At 30.3% G+C, this 20,602-nt stretch overlaps 2 protein-coding genes across 2 annotated transcripts; one reads left to right on the top strand and one right to left on the bottom strand.

Annotated features, from left to right (window-relative positions):
• Positions 1-6,588: 6,588 nt before the first annotated feature.
• LOC133787698 (uncharacterized) lies at positions 6,589-7,483 on the top strand. The gene has a single exon (XM_062225564.1). The coding sequence runs from the start codon at positions 6,741-6,743 to the stop codon at positions 7,251-7,253; it is 513 nt and encodes a 170-aa protein (XP_062081548.1). The 5' UTR covers positions 6,589-6,740; the 3' UTR covers positions 7,254-7,483.
• Positions 7,484-9,417: 1,934 nt separating this feature from the next.
• On the bottom strand, positions 9,418-12,129 carry LOC133787681 (pentatricopeptide repeat-containing protein At4g35130, chloroplastic). Its single transcript, XM_062225563.1, has one exon. The coding sequence runs from the start codon at positions 11,958-11,960 to the stop codon at positions 9,489-9,491; it is 2,472 nt and encodes an 823-aa protein (XP_062081547.1). The 5' UTR covers positions 11,961-12,129; the 3' UTR covers positions 9,418-9,488.
• Positions 12,130-20,602: the final 8,473 nt, after the last annotated feature.

Raw genomic sequence — 20,602 nt, 5'->3', positions numbered from 1 at the left:
TAAATGCCTATAATCAGATATAAAAGGAAACGTCTCCTGAAGACCAGGGGGCGTATAACTAACCAAATAATATCCCATGACTTTAGGGGATTTACAGTAATAAATGAAGATTACGTCTCTTATGGACAACACTTATAGATATTCACAGTTTTTATCATATATCCCCAAGGCCTTAGCCTCCCAGGTTTCTCGTCAACTTTCGAGCTGATGACATCTCCCGAGGTTACACGGCTTTCGAGATCGTATGTGCGTCGAGCTCGGAACCCCTGATCCGAGGTCATCCCTGAGGATAGATGCGTCTCCGGAGCTACCTTTCGAGATCGCGAACACTTCGAGGTCGTCTCAGTCTTGCAGACTCGATATTTAGTCCTGGAGCATACTCTAAACCTTACGAGTCCATTCGTTTGTGAATCCAACTTTCGAGGTTACATTTAACATAGCTCGAAATTTGGGTATAACAGTTGTGTAACTAATTAAGAAATTAGAATAACATTTATCTTCAATAAAGAATAAAAGAGTTTCTTCTCCAGTCATTGAGGTGTGGTTTGAATAATATCATGACTGTTTTATATCTTAAATATGAGTAGTTTGTGAACTAAAATGTTATCATATTATTTTAAAAAAAATCTTAAACAATGTTTTAGTTAAAATTTTCTTTTAATATGTTTATGTCATTCTTTTATATATAATATTGTTTATTTATTTAAAATTTATATAACAATCATAAAAACAAGCAACATGCATTGCACCTAGTAATTCATAAAGCAAAGTAATTAAAGAAGATTTGGCATTACTTCATGAAATAATTTTTAAAAACAAAAAAAAAAAATTGAGAAAACAAAAAATTATTTTATATTATTCTTAAATTTTTTTGTCTATATTTTTTAAATTCTCACCTCATTTATTTTAATTATTGTTGTCTCATATTATTTTTTCTCTCATTACTTTTCCTCACATTAGTTTCTCTCTCGTCGATTTCTTTTTCACATTTTATCTTCTCATTTTCTCTATCTTCACTTTTTATTTCCTCATTTTTTGCTTTTCTTACTTTTTGTCTCCTAATTTTCTATCTCATCACTTATTTTTTCTTTTATATAATTTCTCACAATTTTTTTTGTCAAAAATCAATTTTTATTTGTTCAAAAATTGAAAGGTGATTCTTTTTGGTACATCTACGTGAACAAAATAGATTAGATTAGAAACAATATCATTACCCTTAGTGATCTTTTTTCAATCACTACCATACAAAAGGACCCACATGCTAGATGCTTATGAGAAAGTAACATTACTTTTTTTTTTTTTTTTCTGTTTATATAATTATTAGATCATGATCTAATGGTTAGAAAGAATATCATTAACCATAATGATTTTTATTAATCACTACCACAGAGAAGGATTATGAGAAAGTAACACTACTCTTTCTCTATTTATATATTTATGATATTATTTTTAACTATATGTATATATAATCAGATCAAATTTAAATATTTACTTAAGGATTTTAGTTGTTTATATGTTAAAATTAACAAAAAATAAATACTTAAAAATCGTTAAATCAATAATTCTTGTTAGGTATATACTTGAGAGAGACAAATACAAACCTAACCTCACCAATACCGTACAAATAAAAAAGAGCAACATAGTAAAAATGAAATAAAAGTTACACGCAATATAAATGAATTTACTTTTATTCTTTCTAAAATTCTGCTAATAATGTAAATTACCCTAAAATTTAAAACACAACATCTCTTCTATATAAAAAGTGTGTATTGTTTTAACAGTTTTTTCATTAATTTTAATAGAATATTTTTATATTTAACGGTAGATTGTAAATATAATTTAAACTTAAATAAAATTAAATATATAAATAAACAAATTAAAATATAATATTTTACAATAATAATTATTTAAAAATAATAAAATTATATATTTAATAACTTAAATAAAATTTAATTAAACTTAAACTTAATATTATATTAAACATATAATATATAGTTTGTTGTTGTCACTGCAAAATTAAAAAAATTAGAATAAACATAAACTTAAATAAAAATTAATTAATTAAATAAATAATTAAATTATAATATTTTAAAATATTTTATAATAATTTAAATAATTTAATCACATTTATTTAAAAATAATAAAGACATATATATCATTTTTTTATCTTATAAAATTGTGTGATAATTTATTGTTTATCAAGTGATTGAAACTCTTTTTTTTTCATCAAATTCATCAAAGGACATTATGAGATACATTAGAAACTAAAAATAGTTTATGCATATATACTATTATCTACACTATGACCTTTTCTATTATTACTTTATTTCCATTATTAATTTCTTTTTAATTATTATTGTATTTTATATAAATGTCATGTAACCATGTAAATATATATATGTCAACGTTAGGCTTAGATGTCATATATGTAGAGATTATTGATATAAATATTTATATATCCTGTAGAACTATAATTCATTCTATTATATATATATATATTTTAAAAACTGTGAATTCATTTTTATTAAAATTATAGACAATGTTTACAACTTTAAAACCAAGCAAACGTGCATTGTACATTGCTTCTACTAGTGTTAATAAAAGTGTAATCAGTGTTTAAATTTGATCAGAGTAAAATGTTTATATTTTACAATATGCTATTTTTAAATATGTTAAAAGTCACTTATTAAAATATTTAATATTCAATTAATAGATGATTAAATTTTAGGTATGAAATTATTATTATTATTTTTTTTGCAATGATAACTTCATTGATAAATATCATAATGTCGTACAACTAAAAATAACATAAATATCCCAAAGAAAATTAGGGATATTTTCTAAACTAAACAAATTGTCTTTCCATCCTAAGAGCATGCACAGCTAACCATGAAATGACGAATCATGGATTAGGGACACTCATGAAAATCTAGATAAAAAACTTGTTATAACCTTCAACAAAGACCCAAAATCATTATAAAATGTAGCTCTTTTAACAAAAGTAGACATAACTGCCAAACAATATGTGCCCACAACATCCACCGGAAGATTTAGCCAAAGAATTCAATTCAGTTCTACCATCTACTCCACGCATTTTGTTTGTATAACTTAGAAGCAACCTGTGAAGTACAACTATTGTTAATAAAATCGTTAAAGTTACACATTCTCATTTGATAACAAAACAACCTACACAAAATACCAAAAGATAGAATTGATGTGAGTATTGAACTTTTAAGAATGAAATAAAGTAAAAAAAAGTAATATAAACATGTTAAATAATAATAATAATAAAAATAATTTAAAATTAAATATTTCACCCTATAAATACAATAAAAAAATTAAAATTAAAACTGCTTCATACTTCAACATTTGTAATAGTTTTCAACAACTTTGAGAACTCAATAAAACAATACTTAACATAACAAAACAACATAAAGAATAACTTTAATAATAACATAATAACATTAAATAACACAATAACATCAACAACATAATAACTAAAATCTATCATATTAGGTTTGATATATGAATAATGTAATGTGTAAAAAGAAATAAGAACCAACTTGTAATTGTGAAATTAGGAAAATTAAATATTAAATGTGAAATAACCATTTATCAGTCTATTTCAAATTGAAGTCAAATAAGAAATTTGTAAATATTAATATATATTATATTTTAGCATTAATATAATTAGGTCAAAAAAATTAAATTAAATTAAACTAAAATTAAAATTAATAGGACAAAGAATTAGTCAAAGAAATTTAAATTAATTAATATAAAAAAATAAAAAATAGTTACTAAAAAAGGTAAATACCATTTTGGACTTTGTATTTTGCAAAAGTTACCGATCAAACCATTTGTTTTGTTAAATGACAATTCAGACCCTGTGTTTTACAAAATGAAACAAAATAGTACCTTAAACCCAATTTTGGTCAAAAAAATTTCAAATATAATATTTCATTCTCAACTTCTCGACCACTTTCCTTGCTTCTCTGAACCCATCACATCACTAACGACTCGAAAATTGATCTTATAATTGAATTTTTTTTACCAAAATATCGATCGTCACCCCTAATTTTGTTTTAGATTGTAAGTGATTCATGAGAGAAACATCACATACATAATAGCCATTAACTATATTTACACCTATAAAAACTACTTTATTTGTGTCAACCCAGATCAAGCGTGTTTGCGTTTTTTTATTACTATTAACTAAAATGTTTATACTTTTTTGGACATTGTGTTTTGACAAATTACTTTTTGAACCTCATGTTTAGTAAGATAATTCAAATAAACCCTTTAAACCTATTTTTTATGACAAAAAATTGAATATAACTATAGTTATTAGAGAGAATAATTGTGTTTTTATCCTGAATTATTAATTTGGTCAATTATTTGTGATTTTTGTTTAAACAACTTTGACCAAAATTAGATTTAGTAGTTTATTTAAATTATTTTACAAAACATATGATCCTAAACATAATTTATCAAAACATAAAGTTTAAACAAGTAATTAGATAAAATATCAGGTCCAAAATGTACAATGCCTTAACTAAGTTGGATGATTATTAATTCATTCAAATGAAAGAATAACTTGTGATGCAATCATGGTGATCTTATGTTTTTTTTTTTTTTTGTGCGGTATATGATAGATAGATGAAGTGAAGTTAACCTGAATTTAATTTGGGTTAAACAATAAAGATATTAAGGGCTTGATTAGTAGTGTATTTGAATCAGATTTTATGATTTCAAAATTTTAAAACATGTGGTACCTATGATAATTCTTGATTGGTAGCATGTTTCCAAAAATAAAATCCAAATCAGAAGTATGATTTTTTGTTGTAAAATTAAAAACATTAAAATCAAGTTTTCTCTATTTCCAAACTTTTTTTTTGCAAATTCTATTTCCTAACTTCTAATCTAATCTGAACACCCAAATAACATATTTTTATCCTTGATTCTTTTTCTCTTCAGCAGCTGACAACAGTAAGTACTAAGGAGGAAATGCTTGATATTGTTGGTCTTGATCATGAATTTATTTGTATCCATGATCTGATCTTGTACATATTTAGTTTTTAAATAAGTTCCCGATTGATTTCATGTTAGTTCAACTTATATATATATATAATGGAAGAATTCTTAATAGTTACTACCCATAGATGGGTACTAATAATTATGATGATGTGGCAACATAATAACTTAGTATAGCAAGTCACCATCATATAAATATTTTTTTCTACATTAATTTTGAATTTAGTTTTTTTTTTGTCATAATTAATGTTATTTCCAACCAATAAGAGACATTAACTATATTTAGAAATTGGCATGCATTTGAATATAACTATCAGAAATTATATTGCTGGATAAATGTGGTTTGATTATAATAATATAACTTAATTAATCAAATAAAATATAACTATGATTAAAAAAAATTATGAGAATATACAAGCATTATAAATTCAATCAATGCACTAATTTTAAATTTTATTTAACTAAATTTGTTGGCAAATTCAAATTTAATATCATAAACCATTTAATTATGTTTATGTTATATCATATAAAATATTTTTTAAATTTAGCTCTACCAATTACATATTTTGTTTTTGTTATATTTTTGAATATTTTACCAATCACAAATTATGTTTTTTAAAACTAAAAAACGGTTTACATGAACCAATCACAATTTCATAAACATGTTTTCAATCACTAAATCTAGATTTCCATTTTAAAATCACACTTTTTGAAAATACAGTTTTTTAATCGTGAACTAATCATAACCCTAAGTACTAGTTGAGTCACAAATAGTCAAATATCTTCTAAATTATCTATAAATATTGTTTTAATTGTATTTTAAATTTGAATATATTTATATATATTAATTTAGATATTTTTCATCTTTGTAATTGAACAAATATGATTCACTTACTTATAAGATAGTATAAAATCTTATAATTTGAATTCAAAATAATCTTAAGTCTATTCAAATTAGCCGTAAGTTTTACCTATAAATATACAGAAGTATATGGGTGAACAATTGATTCAATTCAGATAGTGTTTTCTCTGATTTGTATTCTTCTCTGCAGTGACCGTAATCAATCGCCTGTGAAAGTGGTAAGAATAGATCTCATCTCAATAGTCGATAGTCCATACACAAGAGATGTCAACATTTTGGCAATCATATCTTCATCTTCAACCATCATCTTTGTCTTATCTTATCTTACTTATTTAATTTTCATTATACAAGTTGATAAATCGTTTTCTATAATAATTCTTCATCACTTATTTTTTAGTCCCCATTAAAAAAAGAAAAAGAAAAAGAAAAAAAAAAGAGAGAGAGAGAGTCAAATAACAATAACATATATAATACAACAAGAACAATATTATATAGATATCATACTATAAAATCATAATAATAAAGGACTTAGATCGAGAACCCTCAATCAAGTAACATCATAATATATAATATTTCCTAAAAATAAATAACTAAAAATGAAAATATTTTCCACGTGTTGCATAACCAAATTCACATATCACTATTGTTGCTAGTATTATTTGAATTTGTGTGAATAAAAATATATTACCTAAAAATATATATTCTCTTTCTCTCCATCTTTCCGAGAAAATCATCCAATGTTTGTCCTGCAAAAGAAAACCAAATTAGTCCTTCTTCTTTATTTAACTCTAAATATAATTTATTTTTTTTATGATTAATTGTTGATTTTTTCTTCTATTTGACGGCCATGGAAGCAGCCGCCAAAACTAAGGATTTTTCAGGTACGGACTACTCGTCACCGCCGCGAAAATCAATCTCAAGTCCTCATTCTCTCAATCTCCCATTCAACGGGTTCAAAACTCCGGAGTTACAGATTCCGGACATAGAGATGGCGACGGCTACGGTTACCGGACACTTCGTAGAGTACACGAGCCTGAAGGACCTTCTGCCATCGTCTTCGTCGTCTCCGGCGATTATGTCTCCGACGCCTACTTCAAGCTGGCACGAAATTCCAATCAAGAATCCTCTGGTTAAGCACGCGGCTATGGCTTATCTCCAGCCGATGTCGATTAGGCCGGAGATTGAGAGCAAGGGGCTGCTGGGGAAGCTAAAGGAGAAGTGTTTGTGCGGTGGCGCGTGGGGTTGCTTTGAGGGGCTGGGCGACGTCTTTTTGGAGACGGTAAGGGAGGCTTTGGGGGTTCAAAACGATGAAGTTGAAGAAGATGAGATGGAAACGATGAGAAAGTTCACTGAGAGTTAAGGGGCATTTTCGGAAAGTCGTTGAGTTTTGACTGGTAGATATCAAGACTCAAGATAGATACTTAAAAAAAAAAAGGGTAAATAGTGATTTTTGGGGTGATTGTGTTTAATTGTATAGACATTTTTATTTATTTATTTAATTTTTGGGTTCTGAATTGGATTGAATAGAATATTTTGTGACTATTGGGAACATATGATTCATGAAAAGAGATGTTGACTTTCAGTTTCTTACTCTTCTCTTGTACAACTAGCCTTTTCACGTGCCAATTTGTAGCCAATTCTAACCTATAAATTACTAAATCAATTGCAATTTATACTCCCCTAAAAAAAAAAAATACAATTTATACTAGTGATGCATAAATTGTGTAAATAGTGACACTCTCTTGTAAAAGGTAAGAAGTATATCGATAAAAATAATACTAAAATAATAAAAATAATATATAAATAAATAAATATAATATTTATGACAATATAAAATATATATCATGTTATATTATGTATTAAGTTTAATTAAATTTTTAGCATATGCCAAATTTGGTACACGCACCGTTACAATAAATTTTTTGTAAAATAAGTTATATTTGAGTAATACATCAATAATTTAGTACTTTGTTAGAAATACTGAAAGTGAAGAATGGAGATGATTTTCTATCTCTGGACTCCCAATTATATTGAACCAACTCCCATCACTTTGCATTTATTCTTTGGTCATTTTTTTTATAGATATATCATATTTATGATAAATACTTACAAATTAAAAAAATAGTGTGATATAATTTTATTTTTTTAGAAAATATCATATTCTAAACTTAAATTAAGTAGCTTTGCCGTTATCTAATAGACCCAAGAAAAGTAATTTGCTTTATAGGATTTTTGGATAAGTCTAGTGGGATGTGCGGTTGGCTACTGGCTAGGGCTCTTTTACTTGTAGACTCTTGAAAAGTGATGATGATGAATTAACACTCATAAAATACTATAATAATATACTCTAGTTTTGTTGAGTTAAGGTTCCCTTACATCAATGGTGTTACGTAGATTTTAATATTAAGTAATAGTATTCACATTATGCTGAATTTTCATTTTATAAAGTAGAAGAAGCTGCTTAAGTAATAGTATTATGTTATGGTGAGGGTAACTACGATCCATAACATCATATATGGTGTTGTACCAATATCAAAACTAAAGAATTTTAGCACTATATTTTTTTTATTCCAACCACAATACTAAAATTTATACTAAAAGAATATATTTAAAAAAAAAAGATATAATATATATCTATATATTAAAATAAGAAAAAAAAAGTTATTTTGTCGTGTGAACAGTGCACAGTATATATTCTATGTCAATGTTCACAAACAGCTAAATGAGATATAATATGGAGTTGGGTTGGAGGGAGTATCATCATATATATATACTGTTTTGAAGTTGGGTTGGAGTTGACCTAAAATGTCACATTATGCCGTTAAAAAAGTAAAGTATTCGTCTATTTCTCTAAAATAAAATGTTTTTTTTTTAATAAAATAAAATAAATTATTTTGAATTTAATGAAACTTTTATTTTGATTATTTTATTCATATTTTCAACTAATTAATTAAAATATGTTATAGCATATTGAATTTATTATCAAGTGCTTTTAAATTAAAGCCAAACAATGCCAACTCATTTCTCATTGGAATTGGCCTTTGAGTAGGATGATATTATCCATATTCTCAAACTTATCAGTTTGACTTTCATTAACACAATCAAGATACTACACGCTTTCTTTCTTTTTTAAGAAACAAATGATGATCAGTCTATAAGTGGAAAAAAATATTTTTCAATTTTTTTGTGTGTCTATAAGTGGAAAATATATTTTTCAGTTTTTTTTTTGTGTCTATAAGTGGAAAATATATTTTTCAGTTTTTTTTTGTCTACGTTTTCCAATTAAGCAATTTTTGTTACTGAGTGTTACTAGACACAAATAAATATATTTAATTTTATAGGACCACATTATTTTTAACTATACTACACAATATTTGTATGTTCCTATCATTACTTATTTTTTATTTGTCGCTTATCTTCAGTACTATTTCTTCTATCATTCTTACACCACGGATCGATTCTGAAAAGTCCATTTTTCGCCTAAAATTATCATTGTATATGTTCACAAGACTTCTTTGCAAGGATGATTTAACATTTTTTTTCTAGTAGACATTTAATTGATACAACATGTAATATGTATAGGTGTTCATCATGTTCACCAATAATTACCACATGAGCAATCACCATCTCTGAAATGGTGGAAAACCTTAGAATCCCCTACTATTATCTCTCTTTTGGTGATCATTGAGATCTTCTTTATAGCACCGTGGCAATCTCTACAAACTCTTGTGTTCTTCCGTACAAGAACTGGGCTTCCAACCTTTGTAGTGATCAACCCAAAACAGGTTGCTAATCTTACGCTGTGATAATCTGGGGAGTTTGATCTTTTATTCTTCAAGTCTAGTGGCCTGAACTTGGTGATGCAGCCATGAGCACTTTTGTTTTCTTCTATCTTTCTCAAGAGTATACCTAAGACATGGTAGATCATGTCAGTTTCAACGTGTGACCTATCTTCATTGATGAACTTGTGAGTCCTATATTTGGTCTCAACAAGGCTGCACCCAACAGTTTTTCTTAATCCTCTTTGTTCCATGAGAGATTGGATCCGCTCTACATCATCCCATCTTCCAACTTCAGAATACAAATTAGAAAGCAAAACATAACAACCAGTATTATCATGTTCCATGCGAAAAATTTGTTCTGCAGCAAGTTCAGCAAGCTCAATATTTCTATGGTTTCTACTAGCAGTAAGTAATGATCCCCAGATTCTGGCTGTCGGTGCCAACGGCATTTTTTCGATAAAACTCTTGGCTCGGTCAAAATCGCCTGCTCGGCCGAGAAGATCAAGGATACAGCCATAGTGCTCTATTCCACTATCAATCTTGTAATCTGTTTTCATTGAGTTGTAGAACTTCCAACCCTCATAGACCATACCAGATATGCTGCAAGATGTTAACAAGGAAACAAAGGTGCTGTAATTAGGTTTGATTTCCTGGTCTCTCATCATAGAGAACAACTCAATCGATTCTTTTCCAAATCCATGAATGGCATAAGCCATGATAATAGTGTTCCATGAACTCACATCCCTATGGGTAATCCCATTGAAAATTTCTCGGGCAGTTTGTAGTTCACCACATTTAGCATACATGTAGACAAGTGAATTCAAGATATATGAATTTTTATGGTGTTCAAATTTTGAGATATAACCGTGAATTTGCTTTCCCTCTCTGAGTGATGATTCTTCAGAATAAGCTGGTACCACACTTGCAATAGTAATAGCATCTGGTATGAGAGGCTTATTCAAAAGTTCTTGAAATAGTTTTAATGCTTCCGTATTCCACCCATTTTGCGCAAAAGTAGCAATCATGGAATTCCATGTTATCAAACCCTTTTCTGTCATTCGATCAAATATATACACTGCTAATTTTGGCTTGCCAAAGGCCCCATAGAGATCAATCAAAGCTGTTTCCAAAACAATATGAGGGAGAAACCCTTTTCTAATGGCATAACCATGAATCGATTTACCGACCAAGAAAGCTCCTAACTGTGCACATGATGGGAGCAAGTTTACAAATGTAATAACATCAGGATTCAAGTTATCAGCTTCTCGCATCTTTCTCAAGCATGCAAATGACTCCAAAGGTCGTGAATTCAGAACATACCCACCAATCATTGCATTCCAAACCACATTATTTCTAAGAGAAATCTCATGAAACAATCTCTCTGCAAGGTCCACCCTTCCACACTTGCTGTACATGTCAAGAAGGGAAGTCTGAACCATAATATCTAATTCAAACCCACATTTGAGAACCTGGCTATGAATCTCTTTCCCACTTCGGATAAAAACCTCTATAGAACAAGCATTAATAGAACTGATCATGCTAAACCTGTCCGGCTTCATTCCAAGCACTTGCATGTCCAAGAAACGTGCCAGAGAGCTTCTACCATCCCCAACGATAACATATCCACTAATCAAAGAGTTCCAAGATACTAAGTCCTTGACAGACATTTCTTCAAACACTTTCTCTGCACACCGAATAAAACCAAGCTTACAATACATAGAAATGAGCGAATTACAAACGCAAATATCTGAATCCAACCCAATCTTAAACAACTTCCCATGAGCCTTTTCTCCCTCTTCTAACGAAAGCGAAGCACCACATGCCTTGATAACAATTGGGTAGGTGAACTTATCGGCTGGAACCCCTTCACTTCCCATTCTACGATAAAAACAAATGGCTTCCCAGAAAAACCCATTATCCACAAACCCTCGAATCATAAGATTCCAAGTATAGGCATCAGAATGGTTTATTTTCTCGAACATAGAAAGCGCATCCCTCATGTGCCCAGAATCGATGCGAGTTCGAAGAGCGTGCGTGAGCGACAAATCTTGAGGTTGCTCGATTGAGGTCTGTAAAGTCCTTGAGTTCTTTCTACCAAAACGATAAGGTTTCAAAGCTCTTGGGTTATTATTAACAACGACGACGGAGCCTTCTTTGGGTTTGGAATCGTTCAATCGTGTTGTTGTGGGAACTTTTCTTGGAGCTATGGAGTGGTGGTAGTAGAAGTAGTAGTTACACTGAGATAATGTTACAGCCATATTTGGAAGCACTGGAGAATCATTCATTCATGGTTAGTTGCATCACAGTTCCAATAGTCAAAATTTGTTGAAGTTTCATGGCTAGGAAGAAAGATACAGTGAGCCTCAGTCAGTCTCTATCTATGTCTAATAAACTACTGGCAAGATGAGATTTTTAGTGACTTATAAAAGAGGCCAATTTTTTAGATTCCACATGCAAAAACTCTCTTTATTTAATGAAAAGGTAGCGGAATTTACCAAAATGACAGCATTTTATAATGGTAGTCACATTCGTTGGAAAATCCTTTATTGGCATTTTTGATAATTATGACAAAATTAATTAAAATGATATTTTCGAAATTAGTAGTTTCCTCTTTTGAAATATTTTGTGGTGAATTTCGAAAATGGGTAGTTACTTGTTTTGTAATGTTCAGATTTTTATTTTATGTGTTAATAAAATAAATATATATATTTTCCTATAAAAGAATATCTTTTTCTTGAATTGGAAAATTATTATTTATTTATTTGAATTGGTTACCCAGAAATCGTGTACAGCTTGCAATAATAAAGGATATATTGTTTCCTTATTTATGTAAGGAAACTGGGTTGAAAATCTGTCCAGGTTCAATGAATCTGTTTGAACGGATTGCGAGTCTGTTTGAACAGATTCTGATTTTCCTGTTTTGGAAGATTTTCCATTTATTGGCTGTTTGATTCCTGATTTGTTTTCCACGACCTAAAGGGATTCTAAACAGTATATAATCATCCTTAAGTCGTTGGTTTTTGATAATCTCTCTTGGGTATTACTTTCCAAATATTTTTCAAGTTTTTAGAGAGACTTTTTATTATGTGAAGAACTTGAGTCCAGCAAGTTCTTAGTGGTTTATTACAGTGTACTTCTGTATTGTTTTCTTTGTGTTAATTGTGCAGGTTGAACACACTTGGACATTGGTCATCAAGCTTCGGGAGAAGTCTTGTTCGTGAGTCACTTTTCGGGAGGAAAAGTGCAAGTGTTATGATTTGAAGGGAGTTCAAGATCTTAGCACTTCAGAAATTTGATTAGAAGTTTAGATTACAACAGTTGCGACAAATTCAAGAGGGAGTCTTTATTTGTATAAGTCAATTTGGTTTTGTAATCATTTATATATTCTTCTAATAAATTTCATTCTCTGGGCGTGGCCTCGTGGACTAGTAGCAATCTGCAAAGATTGCTGATACCACGTAAAAATTCGTGTGTTCTTTACTTTATGTTCGTTTTTATCTTCTGGTCACAAACTGTTTAAACATATCTGGTGTCTGTTCAAACATTTCTGTAATAGTTTAACAATTAATTATTTAATTTAAATAATTAAGTTGGTAATCTTAAAAAAACGGAATTTCATTCGCAAAATAATATTCTTTTGTTGTTGGTGTTGATGATGAAATTTGTATGTTAGCCCATTTTTGTGAGTGAATTTTGGACAATAGAGACAAAATAAATATCACTTTTATATTCTAGAATTTTTTTGTTTTTGTTTTAATAGTTTGTCTATTTAACTTTAACGAAATATTTTAAATATTTAATTAAATATAATAAATTTAAATATTATAAAACAACATTAGATATTTATTAATTATATTAATATAAATTTAAATTTTATAAAATATTATTATTATAATAATATTTAATATTAAATTAGATATTTATCAATTATATTAATATAAATTTAAATATTATTATTATAACAATATATAGTACAAGACTAGATATTTAATAATTATATCAATATAAATTAAAATATTATAAAATATTATTATAATGATTGTTAAACTCAAATTTCGATATTAAATAAATAGTCTCGAAATATAGGTCCGTAAGTTGTAAGCTCGAAGTTAACAAGTATTGACATTATACTTGCACAAATAAACATGAAGTTCCAGAGCCACGTCATCAGCACATGAGCATGACTTGTAGGCTCGAAGGCAGAAGTCTCCTCCCAAAAGGATGAGTTCGAAAACTAGTCGAGCAATGAGGTGGAGATATCGCCCAATAAACTCCTAAGCGGTCGAAGTAGTAAACAAGCTATGTTGTATCCACAAAGAGGCAAACACAACTAAATATTAGATTAGTAAAGTTAAAGATAAAAATAAAGTAATGGAATTGAATAGATGAATTTTGTGAAATTAAAATGATAGATTAGAGAAATTGATCAGATAAAGAGCATGGTAAGGTAGAGATGCAGTGCTGTAAATCCTAATCTAATATTGAAATTAATTCAAAACACAGTTGCAATTCTACACCATTAATTGCAACTGAAAGATGTATATGTTAAAAGCACTAATTAATTAATCGAGATTAAATTGAATCTAACTCCTAATTTCATAGTATATGATATTATATATCCAAGAGCAACAAAATATCACTGGCGGAATGCAGTAAAAGACATACAATATAACAAATATACTAAAATAAATTAACAATCTAAGTTACATAAGAAAAGCATGATTGAACTTATGTAAAAGATGCTAAATAACTTTAGAAAAGAAATTAGAAGTTGAGAAACAAAATAATTAATGAGATTTGGAAATGAAGCATAAGAAGAATCAATATCACTATTGCTAATGAGAAGTAAAACAACTACACTCTAACCTCACAAATATTTAAAGAATAGTTCACTCATTTTTCTCACCTAAAACAAGCAAAACTAAGCTAGAAATAAGAAAAACAACAAAACAACAAAGTGTATTTTTTCACTCTAAAATCTGATGATTTTTTCCCTGCATTTGGCTCTCTATTTATAGTGAAAATATGACTCAAAATGTGTAAAATCATGTACAAAATAGTGGGAAAGTGGCTACAAAAACTGATGGAAGTGGGACAAGTGGTGTTGGGCCGTGGGGGACAGCTGGGCGACGTGGTATCAGCTTGTTGGCTCGGTAGGCAGGCATGCCAGGCGGTCAGACGGCGTGGGACCGTGTCAAGAGGAAGTGGTAGCTGGTGGGACCTACAGGGCAGGCGCATCAGGTGGCAGGCGTCAAACGGCTCGCCTCAGCAGCTCGACTTGGCTTCGTAGCTCGGCTTGGACACGTGGGCACTGCTGAAGGCTTGGGCCTGGGCTATTTGGGGTCGGTTTTGGGCCTAAGTCACCTTAAAAAATGCCACTTTTTATCATTTCTTCAATTATAATTCTTTATTTATTCTTTCTTTTTGTTTGTGTCAAAATACATTTTATTTCCTAAAAATTAAACACAAATTAAATTAAAATTAATATTTTTAAATATAAAATATATTACAATATATCCATGAAAATATTAATTAAAACTTAATTAATTTTAAACTTTAAGACTAATAAAATGATATTTTTGAGCACTAATCAGGTGGAAACAACTGAAAGAGTGAGCTCGAAATTACATGATCTCGAAAGTGCATTGAAGCAGTGTTTAAGCTCGAAGACGCATTTAACATACCCACGGAAAAGATGTTAGGAAATTCCTATTTCTTTGGGATTGGGTTAAACCGTGTATTGAATCCCTATTTTTTTTTTTATGGGATCTTCATTTAAATAATGCATTTAAGTTGTATTATTATTATTATTATTATTATTATTCAAATATTCATTTGAATTTATATTTGAATATATGTTGTAACTTCCCTAAACTTGTGGGAAGATATTCTTGTAACCAAGTCTATATATAGTCTGGATTTGGTCATTTGTACTCACACGCAACTCTGTACTGAAAAACGCTCTATGAAATTGGACTTTCCTGAAGCTTTAACATAGACAAGTTAATAAAAGTGACTAGTGGACGTAGGCAGATTTTAAGTGCCGAACCACGTAAAAATATCTTTCTTTTCTTTTCTTCCTGTTTAATTGTTCTACATAATTAAGTTCACGAAAAACGACGTCAACAATAATATATAACCCTAATTTTTATAAAATTTTGCTAGACTAAATATTTAGTAATTATATTAATATAAATTCAAATGTTATAAAATATCATTATTATAATAATACTAGATACAAGCAATGTACAATGCACGTTTACTTAATTTTATTTATAGAATTTATTAATTATTTTTATTAAATTTGTATCATTGTCATATAAATTTTAAATAAATAAACAATATTATATATAAAATAATGGCATAAACATATTAAATAAAAAATAAAACCAAAACATTGTTTATAATTTTTTTTAAAATATATTGTATATATAATATAATTTTAAGCATAAATGATACTTTTTTTAATAAAAATTAAAATTATGTATTAATATAAGTATTAAATATCTAGTCTTGTATTAAATATTATAAAAATAATAATAATAATATTTTATATTTTATAATATTTGAATTCATATTCATATAATTAGTAAAACAAATAGGATTTATAATCTTGTCATGCTAGGTGGCATAGTTACTAGAAGAATCATTTCTAGCCTTCTTCCAGAGTATAGAGCAATCTATCAGCTGAGTTGTGCCCTATTTAGCTTGCTGCATATAATAGAATTGTGTTAATTTAAAGATTAAATGAAGAAAATATAAAATTAGACATAAATCATTCTATATGTTTACTTACTAAATCAATTTCCAATTCAGTATAGCTATGGCGTGAAGTCCTATGAAAGTACTGTAAATGATTACAATGGTCTTGTTGTAATTTTCTAACAACTTGAAAATCTTTGGATGTCATTTTCTTGACAAATTATTTCCAATGTGTTTCTTATATATGATAGCGTGGTGGAGGTTTATCGAGAATATGAGGGTCTGCTTCTAATAGACTTGGGTCGTCAACGTAAGGGACTACAAATTTCTTGTTCAAATTACTTTTGAAATGTCTCCACTTAGTACCAACTGAGCTCATAATATATTCTTGCATCTTCTCATTTAGGTGGAAAGCTAGCTTCACATTATTTAAGAAATATTAGAAAGCAAAAGAAAATGATAAAATATTCATTAATTTATTTCAAAACATTGTGAAGTGTCTTACATTAGACATCTTTCCATAAGCTATCCAATACTGATTGAGGAACATTGCGCCAATTGTCTATGTTAATTGGCACCATTGTTTTAGCTTGGATTCCTAAATAACACGGAAGCTCTCTGTTTGGGGTCTCGATCGATTGCCCTCGGCTGTTGAACCTCAAATGGCGTTTGATTCCTTTTATTTAATCTGCTATAATCTTTGCCAATTGCACTATGCCTCGTGTACGCTTATGTGTCTTTCTTTTACCTTCTGCGTTCTCTTCACCATTATCCCCTTCCTCGTGGTCATGAGTATCCATGGAATCAACACCGGTTGGTACATCCATGCAATCAATATCAACCTGGTTGTTGGGATCAACCTCTAAGTGCTCCTCAAGATGATCATCAAATGGGTCCATGATCCTATCAACATAGGAAATACAAAATATATTACAACATAGGAAACGTTATAAGTGTGACAAAATTTTAAGATTAATATTGTAAATTTAAAGTAAAAGATAATATGTTATGTCATTAAAAAAATTGAAATCTTACAATCCAGATTCCATCACCGTCTTATGGCCCAATAATTGCTTCAACTCCCTCAAACTCAAGGATATTACCACACTCTTTTTCAGAAGTTTGTAATTCACCGAAGTCACATTGATCGTCGTCGTCCACTTTGTATCTTGGTTGTGAAGCAAGCACTATTGACCATCTTGATGAAGTAGGATCATCAACGTAGAACACTTGTTTGGCTTGAGTTGCCATTATAAATGAGTCTTCTTTATGTCCTATTTTATTCAAATAAACTTTAATGAAGTCTAACTTTTCTTTTTCCACACCATGTTTGTTATCCACCCACTCACACTTGAACATCGACATGTTAAATTCACGGTTATCAAGTTCCCATATTTATTGGATGACACCATAAAACTTCATGTCACCATATATAGGGTTTTTATCACGCACTAGACCCTTGCAGGGTTTGAGCTACAATATTAATATAAATTCAAATATTATAAAACATTATTAGTACAATAATATTTAATACAAAACTCTATATTGAGTAATTATATTAATATAAATTAATATATTATAAAATATTAATATTACAATAATATATAATGCATAATAAATACATAATATAAAAGTATCGTATGTCTACAAATAGTATGGCTGCGTAACTAAATAAGCAATTAAAATAACAGTTATCTTCTATCAAGAATAAACATGTTTAATATCCAATCATTGATGTGTGATTTGAGTAATATCATGAATGTTTATATAGGATATGTAGTTTGTGATCTAAAATGTTATTTTTTTTAAAAACCATTAACAATGTTTTGCTTTAATTTTTCTTTTAATATATTTATGTCATTCTTTTTTTATATATAATATTATTTATTTATTTAAAAAAATTATATAACATTCATAAAAACTTAATAAAAACACATGAATATATTAATTAAAATAAGTGTAAAATATAATAAAATATTGGGTATATACAATTTTATATTTTTTTTAGTTTTAATGATATTTTAAACATATACTTGTAAAAATATATATACATTGAACTTTTACTAAATTACATTTATATGAGATTTTTAATAGGGTGTGTAAAAATATGACCTTTTTTTTAAAGAATTTTCACTTTTATGAGTTTATTTTCCCACATTTTTGTATAAAAGTTGGTTTATGTCAAAGTTTTACTCTTAATCAAGTTTTATTAATTTGGAATGGTATGTTTGTAATTTGATTATTATTTTTTTAGCTTATTTGTTTTTTTATATTATTTTTATATTACTGTTACACCCAGATTTCGAGACTTGAGGTTGTGACCTCGAAAGTTGGATCCATCAGGTGTGAGCTCGCGATAGATAAAATACATGTTCGTAATCTAGACGCCAACTCCTCGAGGCAGGTGGCAACCTCGAAGATAGGTAGCCTCGAAGTCGATATAAGCTCGAAAACGGAACATCGGAGTGTATCCATTGTTGGGCAGCCTCGGATCAAGTGGATCGAGCTTGGCATGAGTACGAGCTCGGAGTAAGGCGGCCTCAGTGGTATTTACCCACTTCGAGCTGGTCTTGGGAAAGTAATACAACTTGTAATTCACTCAGAGACCCAGACTGGCATGATGCTGATTGCTGATCTCGAACGGCTTAATAGGCCACCTGAGGAGACGCAGTCCATGCATTCAAGAGATATTTATTGTTGTAACTTCCCTACAATAAAGGGATATTAACTAGTCAGTTATGCGCCCCCTGGTCTTCAGGGGACGTTTCCTTGTATGTAGGAGTTACAAACTTTAAAGTCATTAAATTTATTAATGAACAGAATAGCTTCCTGAAACGTGTGGGATTGTATTATGAGATCTCCTCTATAAATAGAGAAGTCATGTACCTTTGTAAATGACCGAAATTTTGTGATCTGGAGAGAATTTCTGAAGAATTCATCCCTGAAGAATTTCCAGAAATTTCCTAAGTTCTAATAAAAAAGACTCATGGACTAGGCAGAGTTAACTGCTGAACCACGTAAAAAACTCTCATTGTTTTACTGTATTATTCTTGCCATAGTTTTTACTGTTTACGTGCTCTACATTTTAAGTTGACAAAAAACGGCGTCAACAGTTTGGTGCTTTTATTGAGAGCCTTAAGCAGTACGATCCCTGAACAGCTATGGCCGCGAATGATCAAAATATTCCTGAAGAAAACTATCCAAGACGCCCTGGGAAGCATCCAATGGTAAATCCAGAGACTGAAGAGAGAAGCGAGTCCTCCGATTCTCGGGGACCTCCAGTCCCAAGGGATGAGGACATGTACTATAATAATGAACGGTACGTCCCCATTGTGGAACTTGAAAATCGACAGCTGAAAAAACAGTTGGCCGAGGCCAATAAGTGAAACGAGGAATTGGCTAGGTTAGCTGCGGAGGCCCAGGCGGCTTAGCCCCCACCTCCGCGTGAGAACCAAGCCCCACCTCCGAGGGACGTGCATGTTCCTCCTCACAGGCCTCGTGGACGACCTCGAAAAAATGATGCCACAAGGAGACCAGAGCAACCTCCGGCACCGGCAAAGCAATTCGCTCCCTCGAGACCCCGAAGAAGTACTCGAGCTAGGGCTCCGGTTAATTCAACTGCGGAGGTACCAGAGGGAACTGAGAATAACTGAGTCCCTACAGAGGCTCGGACTCAAATCCCTGGTAACACGCAGAATGTTAGCGACCCAACACGGGCGAACTCAGGACCGTCTAGGCCTCGAAATGGGTGGCAGCCACCCTCACCCATATGATTCCCTCCATCGCCTATAAGATACCCTTCACCGCCTCGCAGGAATGCTCAGCCAGTTCGAGGTGATGAGGAAAGGTGTGCAGGGAGGAAACAAGGAAATAGAGAAGCCTTCATGGAACGGAGAGGTGCCCAGCCTACAAGAAGTCAGGTGTCTCGGTCTCGCACTGCGGAGACGAGGCAGCATGAAAGAGATCCATCTCGGAATAATCATGCAACGAGCCTTGCCAGTGATGATTCAGGAGACACTAGATCAGTCAGCGTGTATGATCAAGGTCGAGGAAATATTGGAAACCATAGGAACCGCTGCGACCTGCGGGAACATCTGAATCAGAATCGGGGTAGCAGTAATTCATCGAACTCGGACCTGAGAGATCGCCTAAATGGGCGCAAAGATCCCCTGCGAAGGCACGAGCCTAGAATTGTGATCAATGATAGCCAATTTCAGGCGAGATC

The sequence above is a fragment of the Humulus lupulus genome, chromosome 1 (assembly GCF_963169125.1).
Source record: "Humulus lupulus chromosome 1, drHumLupu1.1, whole genome shotgun sequence".
NCBI classification, from domain to species: domain Eukaryota; kingdom Viridiplantae; phylum Streptophyta; class Magnoliopsida; order Rosales; family Cannabaceae; genus Humulus; species Humulus lupulus.
The sequence above is the reverse complement of the archived record's forward strand: the minus strand, read 5'-3'. Positions and strand labels throughout refer to the sequence as shown.